Source organism: Oncorhynchus keta, chromosome 20, assembly GCF_023373465.1.
Source record: "Oncorhynchus keta strain PuntledgeMale-10-30-2019 chromosome 20, Oket_V2, whole genome shotgun sequence".
Lineage (NCBI taxonomy): Eukaryota > Metazoa > Chordata > Actinopteri > Salmoniformes > Salmonidae > Oncorhynchus > Oncorhynchus keta.
Genome location: NC_068440.1, coordinates 12,891,521 through 12,912,110, shown reverse-complemented (window position 1 = coordinate 12,912,110; position 20,590 = coordinate 12,891,521). Strand labels below are relative to the sequence as shown.

Genomic DNA, 20,590 nt, shown 5'->3' with positions numbered 1-20,590 from the left:
TAATAGATAATGACTTGAGTAAAATTGAAAGTCAACCAATAAAATACTACTTGAGTAAAAGTCTTCACTTATTTGGTTTTAAATATACTTAAGTATCAAAAGTAAATGTAATTGCAAAAATATACATAAGTAATAATAATAATAATAATAATAATATATGCCATTTAGCAGACGCTTTTATCCAAAGCGACTTAAGTATTAAAAGATAAAGTATAAATCATTTAAAATTCCTTAATAAACAAACCAGACGGCACCATTTTCTTGTTTTTTACATTTACGGATAGCCAGTGGCAGACTAACACTCGGATATCACTTTCAAATTAAGCATTTGTGTTTAGAGTCTGCCAGATCAGAGGCAGTAGGGATGACCTCATGTTAAGTGCGTAACTTTGACAATTTTCCTGTCCTGCTAATCATTCAAAATGTAACGAGTACTTTTGGGTGTCAGGGAAAATGTACTGAGGAAAAAGTTGATTATTTTCATTAGGAATGTAGTAATGTAAAAGTTACTCTCCAGCACCATAGCCAACTTTCATTGACTATTGTTAGGTTCTTGTTTTTCAGAGTAAATAACTCGCGGACACTAGAGAAGCTTTAACCAAGTTGAATTATTCCTAAAAGTTCTGGACAGCTGTAATCAGAAAACCCAACATTTGCCCCATCCAGATATTTATATCCCACTTAAAACACTCCTCCTTCTCTCCAATCCTTACATTTTATGGCTCTACAGGAAGATAATAAAGAGGGTAACAGGATAACAAACATTTATTACTTCCTTAAGAGAATCTGTCCTCACCTCCTGACCTTAACCCCTCCTTCATCTAATCCACAGAGGTCCATCTGTCTCCCCTGTATCAGCACATCGCTCTCTTCTTGTCTCCCAACACATTCCACAGCTATCTGTCTTTCTACAGAGACCCAGTCTCTTTCACCCCTTAATAAACTATGCGTCTGATCTATCATGTCTTTAATGGCTCAATGTTCAAAATGTCGAATCCAACACTATACACTTGTATGCAGACGTTTTTAAATCAGACACACCCACTTTGAATCAGCTTTTGTTTTGTCAGAGGAGAAAAATATGCACACGTTTAAAAAAAAAATGGAACTTATTGTTTTATCTAAAAAATTAACATTTGTTTTTATCACTTTACACATTTATTTTGGGATCCACCCCTTTAAACGTAATTTGCCTAATGACTTGCGAGTTTGAGAAGGACTGTCTCGTTTTCAAGCAATCAGATTTCCATCCACGTTCACTCTCCTCGCAGACTCTCTTCGATTCATTTGGACCTTTTTCAAAAGGAGGCGAGAGAGGACGCAGGAGGTGAGCAAATCTAATTCATAGTAGAATAGGAAATTTTTTATTCCAATGATGGACAGGCCCCCTCTGGTGTTAGAATCCGGTACTACAATAACTCAAATCAGATTATGTCAACCCAAAGCTTTATTATGCTTGCTTTCATAAATGTGTTACTATTTCCTTACGTATACATCCTCCTTTCTGAGAACACAAGGAAGAATTGGATCAAGAAAAGGTTACAATAACTTTACCGCTACGTGTCAAAAGCTTTACAGCTAAAAGCTGAGCTGGGTACAAGAGTCAATCATTACCCACAGCAATTTAATTATTACATTTTAATAATTGATTTAAGGGTTTTATAACATGCCCTTTTGATTGTCATTAAAGTAGATTAGATTGTCATTCAAGTTGAATTAGCAGACTAATATGACACCAACTCTGTATATTTGAATATCCACATGTTCATGATATATTCCTCAATGACTCTAAATTATGTATTTGTTGAATTTCTACTAAATATGAAACACTACCTTTCATGAACATTTATATTCAGTCTACAAGGAATGACGTACCATATCCCACTATAAAGGCTTTCTACGATGCCTTTATCTATGAAAAATTCCTCGTTAAATTTACGATGACACCACTTTTAGAGACACCTTTGAGGGGCAGATCTGGATGAATCCAGGTTCACTGGCATCTTTACATTTTCCAATAGAGAAGTATGGGAAGAGTCTCTCATTAAATGTGTCTTTGTGAGTGTAGATTCTTGACATGTCACGGGGGTCATAGAAGGACAATTCCCCTCCGCTGTAGTCCAGTTGCACCATAACCCTTTGGGGTCTCCTCTTCAGAGCAAGAAGCCTAGCCTCTGGATCTGTATACTCACTGTTTTCTAAACCTATTGCCCAGATTCCATATTTAGGATTTGCGAATGTCCTATCTTTTCTGTTGATTGAATCTTTTGCCACACCCAAATTCCAGCTGGGGTGGTTCCTCACCTCCACCTCCCAGCTGTGCTTTCCTGAGGTGAACCCTTCAGAACCCAACATTTTTGCGTTAAACGTGCATCGCTCTGGATTATCTGGCAGCATCTGCTGCATGCCTGAGTTTCGCACACTGGTCAAATCATCAGACAAAGTGAGAAAGCTGGGAGCTGTGTTGGGGTCCATAATCACAGGAGCTTGAAGATAAGGAGATACTCTGTTAGTTCTATACAGTGTATACCTTTTCTTTGGTATAGCTACATCATGAAAACTGACTATAAAGACAAGTTTTACAACAAATAAAATGTTATGTTAAACCTACTCTATCATCTACAATACATATTAATCACAAACATATTCTATTTGAACTCTTACTCACTGTGGTTAGCAATCACCAGCATCTTCTCCCAGACTCTGAACTTGAGGTTACCCAGGTGTTTGGCCACATCTATGAGCACTCCCGATAATATTTTAGGATCTTGTGGTGTGCACTGCAGCTGGGCCCTACAACTGTAAATCATAATAATGGGTGAGTGTTCTCCTTAGCTTGTAAGGAGTCTATGGACAAGGAATGTGTCCTCCTAACCGCTAATGTTAGCATAAAAAAAAACTGGAAATCAATGAACCTGATATCAAAATGTTTTAAATTAATGCCCAAACAATCTGAGATGCTTCAAACCAAGTCTGTCTCTAAGGTTTTTGGTCAAGTTAGAAGTAGCACATCAATTAAGAGTATGCTTTGATTTATTGCTAATCCAATATGGCAGCTTGATTCCATATTTCTGCTTGATCATTGCATGCATTGATGATGCACATTGGTGTGTTCCAGTACAATTGTACTGGGGTTGAGTTTGACACCAAGGATCTTCCAGCAATCCATGAACACCATCCATTCAAATATTGAGATGTGATTTTTAGGCCATATCGTTTATGTGTAAGAGGAGTAATTTCTCTATATCAGTAACAAGCAGATACCGTATAATATTGAGAAAGAAAATATATTGGACGTACCTCATTTGGATGTTTTTGTAGCTCTAGCAATGATAAGACAGAGAAAAACTGAATGTTAATCATATTATGCTAGAATATAGTCAAGAACACATTGGAATATCCTGTGCAGAAAACAACCGATTAAACCTTAGACAAGGAATCAAAGCCATCACCATAATGGATACCTTCCCAAAAGCTGCAGCAATGTCTCTTTATTCTTATCAGCAACAGCACCTTGGGGAGTATACGTCACTCACAATCACATTGATTGCACTGCAATATTGTGGTGGTGATACTGTAAAATTATCTTATCTAATCTCAAGCTAAACCGCTAGCATTGCATGTCCGTTATCCTAACTAACAGATGCAACATGCAATGTTTGCCGTCTAGTTTTGGGATTCACTTTGTTCATACCTTCAGAAAGCGCAAATCCTGCTTCTTTAAGTCTTGTTCCAAAGCAGTGATACCCGTTGTAAGAGATGAGATTTGGTCGTGAATGATCTTAATTTCTGTGGTCATAGTATCTCTCTTCTGCTGCTCTTCCTTCCTCAGCTCACCTAGTCTGGCCTTTTCTTCATCTCTCAGAAACTGGTGAAGCTTCTCAAAAGCCTCCTTTATCTGCCTCTCAGTGTCCACCAACTGTGTCTATGACAATGAAGCATCATAATTAGCAAAAATAACTGTTTGGGGCTAATGATGTCGTGATTTTGTTAGAAAGGTAGAAAAATTGAAGAATAGTTAGAACATTTCAGAACAATTAATAGAAAACACAAATGAACCAATTTAAAAAGTATAAAGTAAAAAAGTCTGTTCAATTTAATTCAGATAAAATTCTATATTTGTATTTTATTTTGTTGCTTCCATTGCCAATACACTTACCTTTGTGTGTTGAACAATATGCTTGTATTTTCTCTCAGTCTCAGTACATTTCTTCAGATTGTCCTGCATAGGCTTCATGTACAGCTTCAGCTTTTCCTGTGTGACATTGTACAGGTTGTTAATATAGCCCAACCTGGTCTCAGAGTATTTCATATTATTCTGTAGGTAAATCCAGGACACTCCATTTAGTATATGTTCTGTTTCATATGGTATGTATTTATTCATGGATGTGAAATGGAAATGGATCACCCATTTCGTATGATATGTTACGAATTACAATCCGTATTATATGTTAAGAATTTGAAAAACGTATATATTATGAATTTGCTAAATGTATGGCATGTTACGAATTCTAGCTAGGTGGCTACTGTTAGAAAGACAAGGGGTTAGGGTTAAGTTTAGGAGATAGGTTCAAGGGTTAGGTGAGGGGTTAGCTAAAAGGACTTTTCCTGTGCTTAGCTGCAATGGTTCCTCAAAAACAAATGTAGGCACTGAACACATTTCAAGGCTGCTGAGCGCAAAATATAAGGTTGTGAAAATTCTGTGCAACTTCCAGCACAGGTTTACTGTGAACACTGAGGCTGTACCCGTTTTAAGTTGCCGTTTCAGTGGTAAAGTAGGCTATTGTGGCTATTTGGTCATAAGTAGGCCTACCATAAAAAACAATGGAGTAAATGCATCCCATAACATTTCAACATGGAAATAGCTGTTCTATCATTCAGCCTACAGTAGCAGCCAATGTGTGGTGTTCAATGTAGGCCTACATTCCACGAGACCTTTCAAAAAAAACATGCTGGGCTTGACATTAACCCGATAATCCACTTGTCCTTCAGACAAAGAGGTGTTGTTTGATGCAAGAAACCACTTTACAAAATAAAATGCACACTGTACCATTATTACAGAGAATCAGACAAATGATGCTACCCTCTGCCCATTGGCTACTTAGCTTATTCAAGCCTGTCTCAAAATACAACACTGCCCCCCAAAGCTCTTTGCTTGACTCCCTTTTCAAAGATGTCTAGAAATGTGCACATTTTGTGCTCTTGTAGGAAGCAGTCACTCCCCCAGTGCTGACAACAAATTATCTATAGCTGGGTTAATAACTCACTAACTAGCAAAGGATATGAACAAATGTGCACACGTGGATCTCAAAACAAGTGCATCTGCAGTTGAAGTCGGAAGTTTCCATGCACCTTAGACAAATACATTAACTCAGTTTTTACAATCCCTGACATTTAATCCTTGTAAAAAAGTGGAGTGCTGCATCAGATGACCTGGCTTCCACAATCACCCATCTTCAACCCAATTGTTGAAATTTACATACACTCAATTAGTATTTGGTAGCATTGCCTTTAAATTGTTTAACTTGTGTCAAACGTTTTGGGTAGCCTTCCACAAGCTTCCCACAATAAATTGGGTGAATTTTGGCCCATTCCTCCTGACAGAGCTGGTGTAACTGAGTCAGGTTTGTAGGCCTCCTTGCTCATACACGCTTGTTCAGTTCTGCCCACAAATTTTCTATAGGATTGAGGTCAGTTTTTCTGTGATGGCCACTCCAATACCTTGACTTTGTTGTCCAGTACCTTAACATTGTTGTTCATTTTGACACAACTTTGGAAGTATGCTTGGGGTCATTGTCCATTTGGAAGACCCATTTGCCCCAAGCTTTAAATTCCAGACTGATGTCTTGAGATGTTGCTTCAATATATCCACATCATTTTCCTACCTCATGATGCCATCTATTTTGTGAAGTGCACCAGACCCTCCTGCTGCAAAGCACCCCCAAAACATGATGCTGCCACCCCCGTGCTTCACATTTGGGATGGAGTTCTTCGGCTTGCAAGCATCCCCCTTTTTCCTCCAAACTTAATGATGGTCATTATGGCCTTACAGTACTCTTTTTGTTTCATCAGACCAGAGGACATTTCTCCAAAAAGTATGATCTTTGCCCCCATTTGCAGTTGCAAATCGTAGTCTGAATTCTTTATGGCGGGTTTGGAGCAGTTACTTCTTCCTTGCTGAGCGGCCTTTCAGGTTATGTCGATATAGGACTCGTTTTACTGTGGATATTGTTTCGCTCGTCGATGGAAGGATCGGACCAAGGTGCAGCGTGGTAGGCGTGCATCTTATTTTATTCAATAAACACCGAAAAAAAAATACAAATGAAACGTAAAGCTTAGTAGGGCTAAACAGCACAGTACCAAAACAAGATCCCACAAACTACAGGTGGAAAAAGGCTGCCTAAGTATGATCCCCAATCAGAGACGAGAGACAGCTGCCTCTGATTGGGAACCATACCGGGCCAACAAAGAAATAGAAAACATAGATTGCCCACCCGAGTCACACCCCCTGACCTAACCAAATTGAGAATGAAAAGGATCTCTAAGGTCAGGGCGTGACAGATATAGATACTTTTGTACCTGTTTCCTCAAGCATCTTCACAAGGTGCTTTGCTATTGTTCTGGGATTGATTTGCACTTTTCGTACCAAAGTACGTTCATCTCTAGGAGACAGAACGCGTCTCCTTCCTGAGCGGTATGACTACTGCGTGGTTCCATGGTGTTTATACTGGTGTGCTATTGTTTGTACAGATGGATGTGGTACCTTCAGGCGTTTGGAAATTGCTCCCTAGGTTGAACCAGACTTGTGGAGGTCGACAATGTTTTTCTGAGGTCTTGGCTGACTTCTTTTGATTAACTCAAATGATGTCAATTAGCCTATCAGAAGCTTTTAAAGCCATGACATCATTTCTGGAATTTCCCAAGCTGTTTAAAGGCACAGTCAATTTAGTGGATGTAAAACTTCTGACCCACTGGAATTGTGATACAGTGAATTATAAGTGAAATAATCTGTCTGTAAAATGTCTTGTGTCATGCACAAAGTAGATGTCCTAACCGACTTGCCAAAACTATAGTTTGTTAACAAGAAATGTGTGGAGTGATTGAAAAACTAGTTTTAATGAATCCAACCGAAGTGCATATAAACTTTCAACTTCAACTGTACTTATGACCTTTCATGCCAACACAATCTCACACTCAATTCGTGCAAATATGTACAAAAGTTTTTCTGCAGATTTTGTGCGTTTTTGTGTGTTATATCACCTTAAAAAGGGTTTATTTACAGCCTATGGGGTATAAGATGTTAGGAAAAAGTGGCATAGGAGAGTCAGTACCCTAACCCTAAGCTATGTTCAATTTCAGCAGCAATTTCCAGTAAGAAATGCTCAGTTTGAAGCCATTCAACTATGGATTTCACAGCGCTATAAAAAGGATACAAGTTATCTACTTTAAAAGGGTTTATTTACAACCTCTGGGGTATAACATGTTGGGCAAAGTGGAATAGGAGTGTCTGACATACAACCCCTAACTTGAATTCAGTCTTTGCCAATGAGAACTAAGATGGGCCTAGCTTCGTCTTTCATGACTGGGAAAGGCCTTGATTCTAGGCCGGTGAAAATCCTACATCCACTTCATTAGATCAGAACAGGATGGATCAACAGTGATTCATATTATTGGTTTGCATCCTAAAAAAAGGATAGTTGTGTTTTGCTGCATAACACACATTATTTGTCTAGCTAAATGATGTGGATGGACCAATGTCAGGTTATTAGATATATAAGCTTCAGTAACAATAACACCATGGTTGTAATAACACTTTTAACAGGTAGTTTGTAAATGTGTAGAATGTGTTTTGTTTTTGGTCCCTTCTTAATAAATTATGTAAATTTGTCAGTCAGAGGATTTTCTTCTGAATAACTGGTCAGGGCATAGCACTTTCGTTTCAGCTTCAGGCAACTTTCACGTAAGTCTTGATCACACCTACTTATATCTGTCACACCCATTGTTGCTTATCCATTGTTCACTAGATATATCAATGTAATTACACCCAACACATTGTTGAAAAACATCTCACCACTAGATCACATAACTAGCCTTGAGCAGGAAGTGGTCCCAATGCTGCCACCAATGTAGGGACAAAGTCAACTCTAATGGTCGTTGCCATGAAAGCCAAGTAGGTCTCTGGGCAGAGGCGGTAGCATATGCCTTGTTACATTAGCATAAGTATATTCAGTGCAGTCGGGAAGTATTCAGATGCCTTGACTTTTTCCAAATTTTGTTACATTACAGCCTTATTCTAAAATATATATTTTTTAAAGCTTGTAGCATCATACCCAAGAAGCCTCAAGGCTGTAATCGCTGCCAAAGGTGCGTCAACAACGGGCGGCAGGGTAGCCTAGTGTTTAGAGCATTGGACTAGTAACCGAAAGGTTGCAAGTTCAAATCCCCGAGCTGACAAGGTACAAAATCTGTCATTCTGCCCCTGAACAGGCAGTTAACTCACTGTTCATAGGCCGTCATTGAAAATAAGAATTTGTTCTTAACTGACTTGTCTAGTAAAATAAAGGTAAAAAAAAAAACTAAGCACTGAGGGTCTCAATACTTAAGCACATAAGGTATCTGTTTTTAGTCTTAATACATTTGCAAAATATTGATAAACCTGTTTTTGCTTTGTCATTATCGGGTAGTGTATGTAGATTGCTGAAGATTTTTATTTATTTAATCCATTTTAGAATAAGGCTGAAATGTAATAAAATGTGGAAAAAGTCAAGGGGTCTAAATACTTTCCGAAGGCACCTTAACATGATTGACACGACCATAATAATAATCATTAAACTGCCTTGGTGTTTAGTGTATAAGCCAACATAATTCATTATTTTACATTAACCTGTTGAACTGTATTGGAATGGCTTAATTGATCATAGTCCAGACTCGTTCTAGATGCAAATACTGTTGCAGTTGCACCAGGGGAATTTAAACCAAACACATTTTTTTTTTATGTAAGGCTTGATCATCATGAACATGTATCCCCATTCCCCAATCAAATACCTTCATCGATTTCACACAAAAAAAGAGAAAGACAGATTTTATTCCAATCTGGCAAACCTCATAAATTCCGACATAATACTTTGGGATATGGGTGCTAAGTGAAAACAAGCATAGAAAATAGCATTGGCAAGCCAGCTGTGCCACCAGAGACCCTGGGTTCGCGCCCAGGCTCTGTCGTAACCGGCCGCGACCGGGAGGTCCGTGGGGATTGGCCGGTAGGGATATCCTTGTCTCATCGCGCACCAGCGACTCCTGTGGCGGGCCGGGCGCGCAGGCCCGATTCCCGTGAACCTCTATGCAATGCAGTCAGTCAGGCTAAAGCTAAGGCCAGCACAGAAGTAACCAAGGTTGCCAGGTGCACGGTGTTTCCTCCGACACATTGGTGCGGCTGGCTTCCCATCTCGAATCCCACCGGGTTGGAAGCGCGCTGTGTTAAGAAGCAGTGCGGCTTGGTTGGGTTGTGTATCGGAGGACGCATGACTTTCAACCTTCATCGAGCCTGTACGGGAGTTGTAGCGATGAGACAAGATAGTAGCTACTAAAAAACAATTGGATACCACGAAATTGGGGAGAAAAATGGGTAAAAAATATTAAATAAAAAAATTAAATACATTTCGTTGTGGTATCTAATTGTTTTTTAGTAGCCACTATCTTGTCTCATCGCTACAACTCCCGTACGGGCTCAACTACCCCATTGGCATTAATAATAAATAAAAAGTTGTAAGGCTACTAGTATATTATATGTACAGTGCCTTGCGAAAGTATTCGGCCCCCTTGAACTTTGCGACCTTTTGCCACATTTCAAGCTTCAAACATAAAAATATAAAACTGTATTTTTTTGTGAAGAATCATCTACAAGTACTCTCAGTTTTCATCCCTAGCCAACACCATAGTACTACTGGAACGAATGTTTTAACCGATACAACTTTTCTGCTCTTTTGCACACCAATATCTCTACCTGTACATGCCCATCTGATCATTTATCACTCCAGTGTTAATCTGCAAAATTGTAAGTGGGACACAATCATGAAGTGGAACAACATTTATTGGATATTTCAAACTTTTTAACAAATCAAAAACTGAAAAATTGGGCGTGCAAAATTATTCAGCCCCTTTACTTTCAGTGCAGCAAACTCTCTCCAGAAGTTCAGTGAGGATCTCTGAATGATCCAATGTTGACCTAAATGACTAATGATGATAAATACAATCCACCTGTGTGTAATCAAGTCTCCGCATAAATGCACCTGCACTGTGATAGTCTCAGAGGTCCGTTAAAAGCGCAGAGAGCATCATGAAGAACAAGGAACACACCAGGCAGGTCCGAGATACTGTTGTGAAGAAGTGTAAAGCCGGATTTGGATACAAAAAGATTTCCCAAGCTTTAAACATCCCAAGGAGCACTGTGCAAGCGATAATATTGAAATGGAAGGAGTATCAGACCACTGCAAATCTACCAAGACCTGGCCGTCCCTTTAAACTTTCAGCTCATACAAGGAGAAGACTGATCAGAGATGCAGCCAAGAGGCCCATGATCACTCTGGATGAACTGCAGAGATCTACAGCTGAGGTGGGAGACTCTGTCCATAGGACAACAATCAGTCGTATATTGCACAAATCTGGCCTTTATGGAAGAGTGGCAAGAAGAAAGCCATTTCTTAAAGATATCCATAAAAAGTGTCGTTTAAAGTTTGCCACAAGCCACCTGGGAGACACACCAAACATGTGGAAGAAGGTGCTCTGGTCAGATGAAACCAAAATTTAACTTTTTGGCAACAATGCAAAATCTTATGTTTGGCGTAAAAGCAACACAGCTCATCACCCTGAACACAACATCCCCACTGTCAAACAAGGTGGTGGCAGCATCATGGTTTGGGCCTGCTTTTCTTCAGCAGGGACAGGGAAGATGGTTAAAATTAATGGGAAGATGGGTGGAGCCAAATACAGGACCATTCTGGAAGAAAACCTGATGGAGTCTGCAAAAGACCTGAGACTGGGACGGAGATTTGTCTTCCAACAAGACAATGATCCAAAGCATAAAGCAAAATCTACAATGGAATGGTTAAAAAATAAACATATCCAGGTGTTAGAATGGCCAAGTCAAAGTCCAGACCTGAATCCAATCGAGAATCTGTGGAAAGAACTGAAAACTGCTGTTCACAAATGCTCTCCATCCAACCTCACTGAGCTCGAGCTGTTTTGCAAGGAGGAATGGGAAAACATTTCAGTCTCTCGATGTGCAAAACTGATAGAGACATACCCCAAGCGACTTACAGCTGTAATCGCAGCAAAAGGTGGCGCTACAAAGTATTAACTTAAGGGGGCTGAATAATTTTGCACGCCCAATTTTTCAGTTTTTGATTTGTTAAAAAAGTTTGAAATATCCAATAAATGTCGTTCCACTTCATGATTGTGTCCCACTTGTTGTTGATTCTTCACAAAAAAATACAGTTTTATATCTTTATGTTTGAAGCCTGAAATGTGGCAAAAGGTCGCAAAGTTCAAGGGGGCCGAATACTTTCGCAAGGCACTGTACTTTCTTATAATGCACTGTACTGTAGCTCATCCTAATATACCTACTACTGTACATACCATTTTCTTCTCCAAATGATAGATGTTCAATACATACTACATTTGAATATTCTGTATTCAGACACTGCTCAGTTGCACTGTTGGAGCTAGTAATATAACCATTTTGCTGCACAACCATAATACCTGCAAATCTGTGTAGGCAACCAATAAACTTATATTTGATTTCATAAAAGCCAGCTAAGGTGGCATTGGCAAGCAACACCAGGTTACACCAGGTGAGGTTAGAGGGGATGTGACTTAATCTAACCATGTCAAAATTATACCAGTAACATGTAGAAATTTGAAACAGATGCACACATTTACCTTGAGGTCAACTACAGCCTTTTCTATATCAATGACCTTGTGTCCAGAGTGTTGAGTTGGATTTTCACAGACGTTACACACAGCTTTCCCCTCGTCCATACAAAACCACTTATGCTTCTCTGCATGTTTACTGCACAACACCTGTCCAGCCAGGTCAGGAAAAACTTGCTTTTCTTCAGTTCTTGAATCTGTGGACCCCCTTATTTCTTCCCTCCTCGAGCCTGTGGAACCCCTCTTTTTTCCCACACCTGATTCTATGGGCTCCCTTTTTTCTTCCATCCGTAAATCTTTGGACGCCCTCATTTCTTCCTTCTCTGAGCTGGTGGACCCTCTCTCCTCTTCCTTCCCACAGCCTGTAGATCCGATCACTTCATCGGTCATTGAGTCAATGACGTATACCCCTTTCTCCTTCTTTGTGTATGAGTCTGCCAGGTCCTTCAGGGCAAAGTTAGGCATCCACCCTTTGGAAGATGTTCTCTTACAGATCGGACAGTTACTATTTTTTGTTTCATCCCAGAACTTGGAAATACAGCCGAAACAAAAGTTGTGGAGGCAACTAAGAGACACAGGGTCTGTATAAATCTCAGAACACACATGGCAGCAAAGATATTTCTCAAGGAGAGAGTCTGCCATGTCTACACCTTGAAATGGCGTTTCTTCTCGGAACAATTTGAGATGATCAAATGTTTATTGCAATATCACTTGCACATCAGCTCAAAGGTTCATCTATAAAAGGCCATCACGTCCGGGTTCAATAGTGCAGATGACTGAAATACTGTCAGACTTTAACCGTAACAAATATGAAGATATACTGTTTACGTGGTTTAGGAGTCTATTTAGTCAAGCAAATTCTGAATTATATCACAATTAAATTGATCATTCCCTTATTTGACATGAGTAGTGTTAAATGTCACTATAGCAGACTTGGGCAAAATTTGTAAAGTTACAGACAAGGTCACTTTAAATTCACTGTTACTGTGAATACTATGAATTGAGTGCATGGACACAGCAGATACACTGCCTGTATTCACACCCCTTGACTTTTCCACATTTTATTGTGTTACAGACTGAATTTAAAATGGACCGGGATTGTCTGAGACCAGCCACCCGGACAGCTGACGAAACTGTGGGTTTGCACAACCAAAGAATTTCTGCACTAACTGTCAGAAATTGTCTCAGGGAAGTTCATCTGTGTGCTCTTCATCCTCACCACGGTCTTGACCTGACTGCAGTTTGGCATCGTAACCGACTTCAATTGGCAAATGCTCACCTTCGATGGCCACTGGCACGCCAGAGAATTGTCCCCTTCACGGATAAATCCCGGTTTCAACTTTCCCGGGCGGATGGCAGACAGTGTAGCGTGTATGACGTCTTGTGTGCGAGTGGTTTGCGGATGTCAACGTTGTGAACAGAATTCCCCATGGTGGCGGTGGGGTTATGGTATGGGCAGACGTAAGCTACGAACAACGAATATAATTGCATTTTATCAATGGCAATTTGAATGCACAGAGATACCGTGACGAGATCCTGAGGCCCATTGTTGTGCCATTCATCCGCCGCCATCACCTCATCTTTCAGCATGATAATGCACACAGCCTCATGTCACAAGGATCTGTATACAATTCCTGGAAGCTGAAAATGTCCCAGTTCTCCCATGGCCTGCATACTGTCGTGGCATTTTTCTGCTTTACCAAATGAGGAGAGAGTTACAAACTTCACACACTAGTCAGAGTTATACTTAAACTACATATTGTTTAATAAGAGCTTTGCAATATCCATTGACTTTCAATGATGCACCATCTCTAATGAACCATTTAAAAGTGCCAACAGAAATGTACAAAGATCTTTTATAGCCAAGATACGCCCCTCTCAACTTACATGACGAATCACAGATCTTAGGAACTGTTCACAAAGAAATACTTTTTCTTGAGAAAGGAGTATCCCTTAGCCAGATAACATTCACTATTAATTATCATTAAGTTTGGTCCCTCAGACGAGGTTCTAATCTCGTTCCGGGTACTTAGCACAGAACCATTACCTCATCCAAGGCATAACTCAATTGTCAACTCTAGAAAACCCCATCTAAAGTAGACTCCCTCTTGACCCCACTCCTGAACAAGCTCACTGAGGGGAGTGAGCCTCTAGGTCATACACTATCCCAGCATAAGTGCAGCATCAAAGAGGACATACAATATTTCCAGACACTGCCATATTTCCCACAATGGGAAAAGGAGGGAGTGACTGGTGCACAGACATTGTGGAGACAAGTAATTGGTTCCCCATTAATCACACCATCCCTTCACATGGTTGAAGAATAGGTAAAGACACATTCACATATGAAGACAATGTTCCATTCTGTCCTCTTCCCTTTCTGATATTCTGCATAGCACCAGGGACATGTGAAAGACAAATTTGACCTCTCCCCTTTCTGGGCCCCAAGTGACTGAGCCCTAGCTGAGGGAAAAGTGCAACTGCCAACACTATAGTTCAAAAGGATACATTCTAATGACAAGTATCTCACATAAGCATATTATGCAAATAAAACATCTTAATTATCTATGTTTCCCAACTAATTCTGATTCATCCGCCACAATACTCACCAGACATGTCACCCATTGAGCCCTGTTTGGGATGCTCTGGATCGACATGTACGACAGAGTGCTCCAGTTCCCGCCAATATCCAGCAACTTCACACAGTCATTGAAGTGGTGTGGGACAACATTCCACAGGCCACAATCAACAGCCTAATCAACTCTATGCAAAGGAGATGTGTCACGCTGCATGAGGAAAATGGTGGTCACACTGGATACTTACTGGGTTTCTGATCCACGCCCTACCTTTCTTTTAAGGTACCTGTGGCCAACAGATGCATAGCTGTATTTTCAGTCATGTGAAATCCATAGATTACGGCCTAATGACGGATTTCCTTCTTGGAACTGTAACTCAGTAAAACCTTTGAAATTGTTGCATTTATTTTTTTGTTCAGTGTAAATGACAGAGTGAAAAAAGGAGCTTGTACATAATACAAATATTCCAAAGCATGTATCCTGATTGCAATAAGGCACTAAAGTAAAACTGCAAAAAATGTGGTAAAGATGTGGTAAAGAAATGAACTTTATGTTTGGGGCAAATCCAACACAACACATCATTGAGTACCACTCTTCATATTTTCAAGCATTGTGATGGCTGCATCATGTTATGGGTTTGCTTGTTATCAGCAAGGACTAGTGAGTTTTTGTGGGAGGATTAAAAGAAACGGAATAGAGCTAAGCACAGGCAAAATCCTACAGGAAAACCTGGTTCAGTCTGCTTTCCAACAGACACTGGGAGACAAATTCACCTTTCAGCAGGGCAATAACCTAAAATGCTTACCAAGACGACATTGAATATTCCTGAGTGGCCTAGTTACAGGTTTGACTTAAATCAGCTTGAAAAGATATGGCATGACTTGAAAATGGCTGAATAGCAATGATCAACAGCCAACTTGACAGAGCTTCAAGAATTTAAAAAATAATACATTTTCAAATATTATACAATCAAGGTGTGCAAAGTTCTTAGAGACTTACCCGGAAAGACAGTTGTTATCACTGCCAAAGGTGATTGTAACATGTATTGACTCAGGAGTGTGAATACTTATGTAAATATATTTAATTTTCAATAGATTTGCAAACATTTCTAAAACAAGTTTTCACTTTTCATTATGGGGTATTGTGTGTAGATAAATACACCTTCTGCGTCCAAAATAAAACTGATATTAATAATCTGTTAATAGAAATTATGGGGCTTATATATTTCCTGGTAACTTTATTTTATCCTCTCTGTGTGTGTGTTTGTGTATTCCAGGAAGTACTGCTCCCTATTTGCCGTCCTCTCCTGTGGTCTTACATTTTTTAAATTCAAGATTGACAATTTAAATCAATCTTATTAGACTTTTTTTTTATTACCTTGTGACGCAGCTATTTGTTATTCTATATCTGACATGTACATGGCTTTATTATGAATCATATCATGTTGTCCACTACTACTATTCATTCCTGAACACAGGCCCATACTGCACATGAAAAAGTAATGTGTAAAGCATTATCCGTCATGATTTGTTGATTCAATGTGCAGAATCACCACCATCATGTAAGTCTTAGAACAATGTGTGCAAAAGCATGTGTTTAACAGGCTCCAAGTTGTTGCTGTACAGACGTTCCAAACCTGGTGTTCTGAAATGTGTCATAACTCAGGTTAGGATTGCAACTGGTTCATAAGGAATATTCTCAATACCTACTTCAATTCAAATAACCTTTAACCTGTAATATAACTTTTTTTGTGGGTATGGTTACTTCCATTTAGCTCTCTAGGATGTTTGTCTTCTGTGCCCAGTAGGGGGCAGCATGTTACAATCTCTCTGTTATTTCATCAATTCAAATGCTGGAGTTGACAGATGATGGAGACATGGGAATTCTAAATCCCGATTTTTGTCCAAGACAGCAGTGTGTAGCTGTCTTGTCTAGAGGGAGCACAATCCAACATTATAGAGAGAGAGAGAGAGAATGCCTCAGGTATGTTGGTGAAGAATCCCATGGTTCATTGGCATTGATACAGTAGGAAAACAGGAAATCATTCAGTATGCACAGTCAATAAATGATTAAACATTATCATTTGCAGTGCTGTTTATATCATTTTCCCTATGCTATCAAAACCAATAACTGTGAATCTGACAGAGGAAAGTGCATAACTAGTTTTGCATAAATGCACATTATTATCTTCTGACAAAAAGTTATTATACTAAGTCACATGTCATAAGGAGACATCAATTGGGATGATTGATGCCACCTGGAATGTCACATTCAGGTAAACAAACATATATATAGAGAGAGAGAGAGAGCTGATTGGTGTTCCAGAGTGTTAGATGTACGGTGGCAGTGTTATAGACCAACCATGGCAACACAAACACCCCTTATACATTGCACTAATTCATCAGTAGCACAAGTAGTAAATGAATGGGAAAGATCTATGGAAATCTATGGAAATGTACACACACACACACACACACACACACACACACACACACACACACACACACACACACACACACACACACACACACACACACACACACACACACACACACACACACACACACACACACAGGGACAATAAAATCCATAAACTACAAGATTATAACAAACCTAATCTACTAACATCATGTTATGTAAAAATGTATGTTTTGCTGGGCTCTCAAAAAAAAGTCACATCTGATCAGGAACTGTCTGTTCCTTGTTCTCTCCAGGTCATGGTCACAATAACAGTTATGGCTAATAGGCATAGGCTTGGTGTGTAGGAGTAGGCCTATATGAAGCAACCAGTAACATTTCTAAGTATGAAGATGTACGTGGAACTTTCTGTGAACCATGCTTAGTTATCCCCATATCTATATGAAAAATGTAACGTGTGATATGTCTTCTTGTTCAGAACACATGGGACCCACCAAAAAGTTAACAAAAATGCCTTCAACTTTCAGTTTCAAAACATGTAGTAAACAAAACCTGAAAACACATCTCTCATGGCTCTGTATCGATTTATTTGTCTGAAAAAAGCTTTACAGAGTATTTCCTCTCTTAGTTTAGTCTCTGGCGTCAATGCTGTTTAAGGGAGAAGTTTTAAATAGAGACAAAACATTCAAGTTACATAAAAGTGCAATAATACTCATTTAAATATGCAAAGTGAAAACAAATTGTAACAGATATCCTTTGGGCAGTAGCGGTGCATGTGTAAAATCACGGGGTAAGCCAAGCCAGGAAACAAATTCCATATTACAGCCTATGTGTTATGATAATTGCGTTGTTTGCTCTATAACCAGATAGTTCATATGCCTTTGCCACCATGGTATATAGGCATAAGGCCGAGACAATAAGAAGACACAGTGGCAGAATAAATTCAACCACACCTTTGTTTCATCACAAAACCGGAGAGCAACATCTGTCTGGTGAAGTCCACAAAACATATTGTACGTAACAAACAGTTAGTTACATGATGTATGTTGCAAGTGAATCCTTCCACCATTTTCGGACCACTAAACAACTATTGATTTTGAACCACAGAGCAAGTCGCAAAGAAAACAGGAGCTGCCTCCTCAATTCTAGCTCTATTTCAACATCATCTAATCCCCTATGCTTCGTCCAATACAGTGACTAAAGAGAGCAAAAACAACTTAGTCCAATAAACGTAAGCTAAATATGATGTAGCTGTCCATGGTACTGATTTCCGTGTCTGCTTGCAAGTAGAAAATAACACTCACTTGTAGACACTCACTTGTAGAGAATAGCCAATGCCATCCTCCTCTTTCATGTTGCCTAAACGGTCTATGACTGTCATAGAGTACACACTTTTAGTTTTTGTTGTCCTAAACTACCTGGCTAAAATGCTTGCTCGCTAGCCTAACTTACTTTCATGGGCAACAATGATTTAGATGGTAGAACGATTGTGACAAAACAAGCAAACTGAAATTAGGCAAACTATTAGAATTTCTGCATATTGCACCTTTAAATCCACTTCAATCGGGGAGGAGACAGGATAAAGCATGATTTTACTTGGCACCGGTTTGTGTCAAGTACTGCAAACACAGCAGAGTTTCACGCTTAACAGTTTCCCATATCAAGAATGGTCCACCACCCAAAGGATGTCCAGTCAGCTTGACACAACTTTTGGAAGCATTGAAGTCAACATGGGCCAGCATCCCTGAGGAATGCTTTTGACACCTTGTAGAGTCCATGCCCCAACAAATTGAGGCTGTTCTGGTGGAAAAAGGGGCCCTAATGTCTGGTATAGTCAGTGTAGATACAAGGCCATTATTGCACTCAGTATTTACAAGCATGACAGTGGTCTTTAGTATAGGCCAGGGGTTCCTAACGTTCTTCTGCACATAACCCCAAATTGACACTAGAACCTAGTTAATACTGTGTGTTTCATATCCACTCAATTTTAGGTCCAGCAGGCTGTTTCAACACACTAAACGTTTGTATTCTATACTAATTTTAAGAGAAGAAAGTTCTTACATTTTGTTTGAAAATATAAACAGATTTTCTCAGGGGACACCATTTCAATTTCACCCCAAGTTTGGGAACCACTGGTCTAGGCCGTATACTTTATTACCTTCTTTCAATGTATACTTTTCTGTTCAGTAACACCAGGGTTGTGTTCATTAGGGCACACAACAGCGAACAGTTAACGTTTTGCAACATAAAATGAAAAGTCTTGGTTTTGCCTCCCTGTTTCAGCCTATTTTCTTCCATTTAGTATCTAATGAACACGACCCAATAGTAAATCCACTAGACTGTCAGCGGTTACAAATAGTCTAATAGCTTTGAGTTACCTTTGTTGGCTTACATTTAATAGATTAGTGATACACTAGCTACAGTACTAAAAAGACAACCAGGATCTGCAGCAAAGGAGAAAGCACTATACTGCACACTTCCACATTGGCAATATTTTAGCGGAAACTCTTCGAAATCTAAAAAGGTTCGTAACTCTCACCACAAAGGAAGATTATGTCCAAACAACAATTATAGTGAATACATTGGAGGTAGCTTTTATTTTCATTTAAATGATGGTAAGCTAGTATTATCTGTTTAATATACACATTGGTAGACAGAAAAGGGGTGTTAGAAAGTCATATGCAATATAAAAACATTGGTCGGCATACAAACAACATTGACCTCAATACAAACATAGTGCTATAAAAAAATGAATGGCTCTGATTAAGAAAATGTAATCCCTGGGTAAGAAAATATACCACAGCGCTAAAACAGAAAGATCAATATCAACATTGATGCCTTTGACAAAAATGCATAAATGGAGTGAAGCAATGCATAATATGAAGAATCATCAAGAACAAGTGTACAACATGGTCGTGTTCATTAGGCCATGCAACAGAGAATATTTTGCAAAGGATAATTGGACAAGTCCATATATTCCCTCCCGGTTTGTCTGTTTTCTTCTGTTTGGTGCCTACTGAACGCAACCCTCCATGTGCATTAGGGCAACAAAAGCTTAATGACTGATCTCTGTCAAAGAAATTATAAAATTAATCAGTATTTTTCATTGAGATTCAAAATACCATCCATTATAGAGCTGTGACTCTAAAAAAATTCAGATGCAAGCTTTGTTTTGTATTACTAACCCGGGAAGTTTGGATCCTGGATGCCGATTGGCTGAAAGCTGTGGTATATCAGACCGTATATCACGGGTATGACCCAAACATATAATTTTTACTGTTCTATGTAAGTTGGTAACCAGTTTATAATAACAATAAGGTACCTCACGAGTTTTGCGCTATATGGCCAACATACCATAGCTAAGGCCTGTACCCAGAAAGAAAAGCCTTTAGCCGTGGTATATTAGCCATACACCCCCCGTGCCTTATTCCTTAATTATAGAATAATGAATATGACATTATGCGCAACATGCACTACAGTGTGACAGATGTTTTTCATTCAAATCAGATCAAATCAAATCAAATCAAATCAAATCAAATTTTATTTGTCACATACACATGGTTAGCAGATGTTAAATGCGAGTGTAGCGAAATGCTTGTGCTTCTAGTTCCGACAATGCAGTGATAACCAACAAGTAATCTAACTAACAATTCCAAAACTACTGTCTT

At 39.2% G+C, this 20,590-nt stretch overlaps 1 protein-coding gene across 1 annotated transcript; it reads right to left on the bottom strand.

Moving 5' to 3' along the window:
• Window positions 1-747: 747 nt before the first annotated feature.
• LOC118399420 (E3 ubiquitin-protein ligase TRIM35-like) lies at window positions 748-12,607 on the bottom strand. The gene is made up of 6 exons (XM_035795479.2): window positions 11,938-12,607; window positions 4,160-4,255; window positions 3,695-3,925; window positions 3,301-3,323; window positions 2,669-2,799; window positions 748-2,486 (listed from the first exon to the last, which is right to left on the bottom strand). The coding sequence occupies exons 1-6, from the start codon at window positions 12,568-12,570 to the stop codon at window positions 1,936-1,938; spliced, it is 1,665 nt and encodes a 554-aa protein (XP_035651372.1). The 5' UTR covers window positions 12,571-12,607; the 3' UTR covers window positions 748-1,935.
• Window positions 12,608-20,590: the final 7,983 nt, after the last annotated feature.

Excerpts from the sequence above, each read along its gene's own strand:
- LOC118399420 (XM_035795479.2), bottom strand. The coding sequence starts at position 12,570 with ATGGCAGACTCTCTCCTTGAGAAATATCTTTGCTGCCATGTGTGTTCT. Across the intron at positions 3,926-4,159 it reads ATATTGTTCAACACACAAAG|ACACAGTTGGTGGACACTGA; the intron begins GTAAGTGTATTG and ends TCATTGTCATAG. Across the intron at positions 2,487-2,668 it reads GCTGGTGATTGCTAACCACA|CTCCTGTGATTATGGACCCC; the intron begins GTGAGTAAGAGT and ends CTTATCTTCAAG.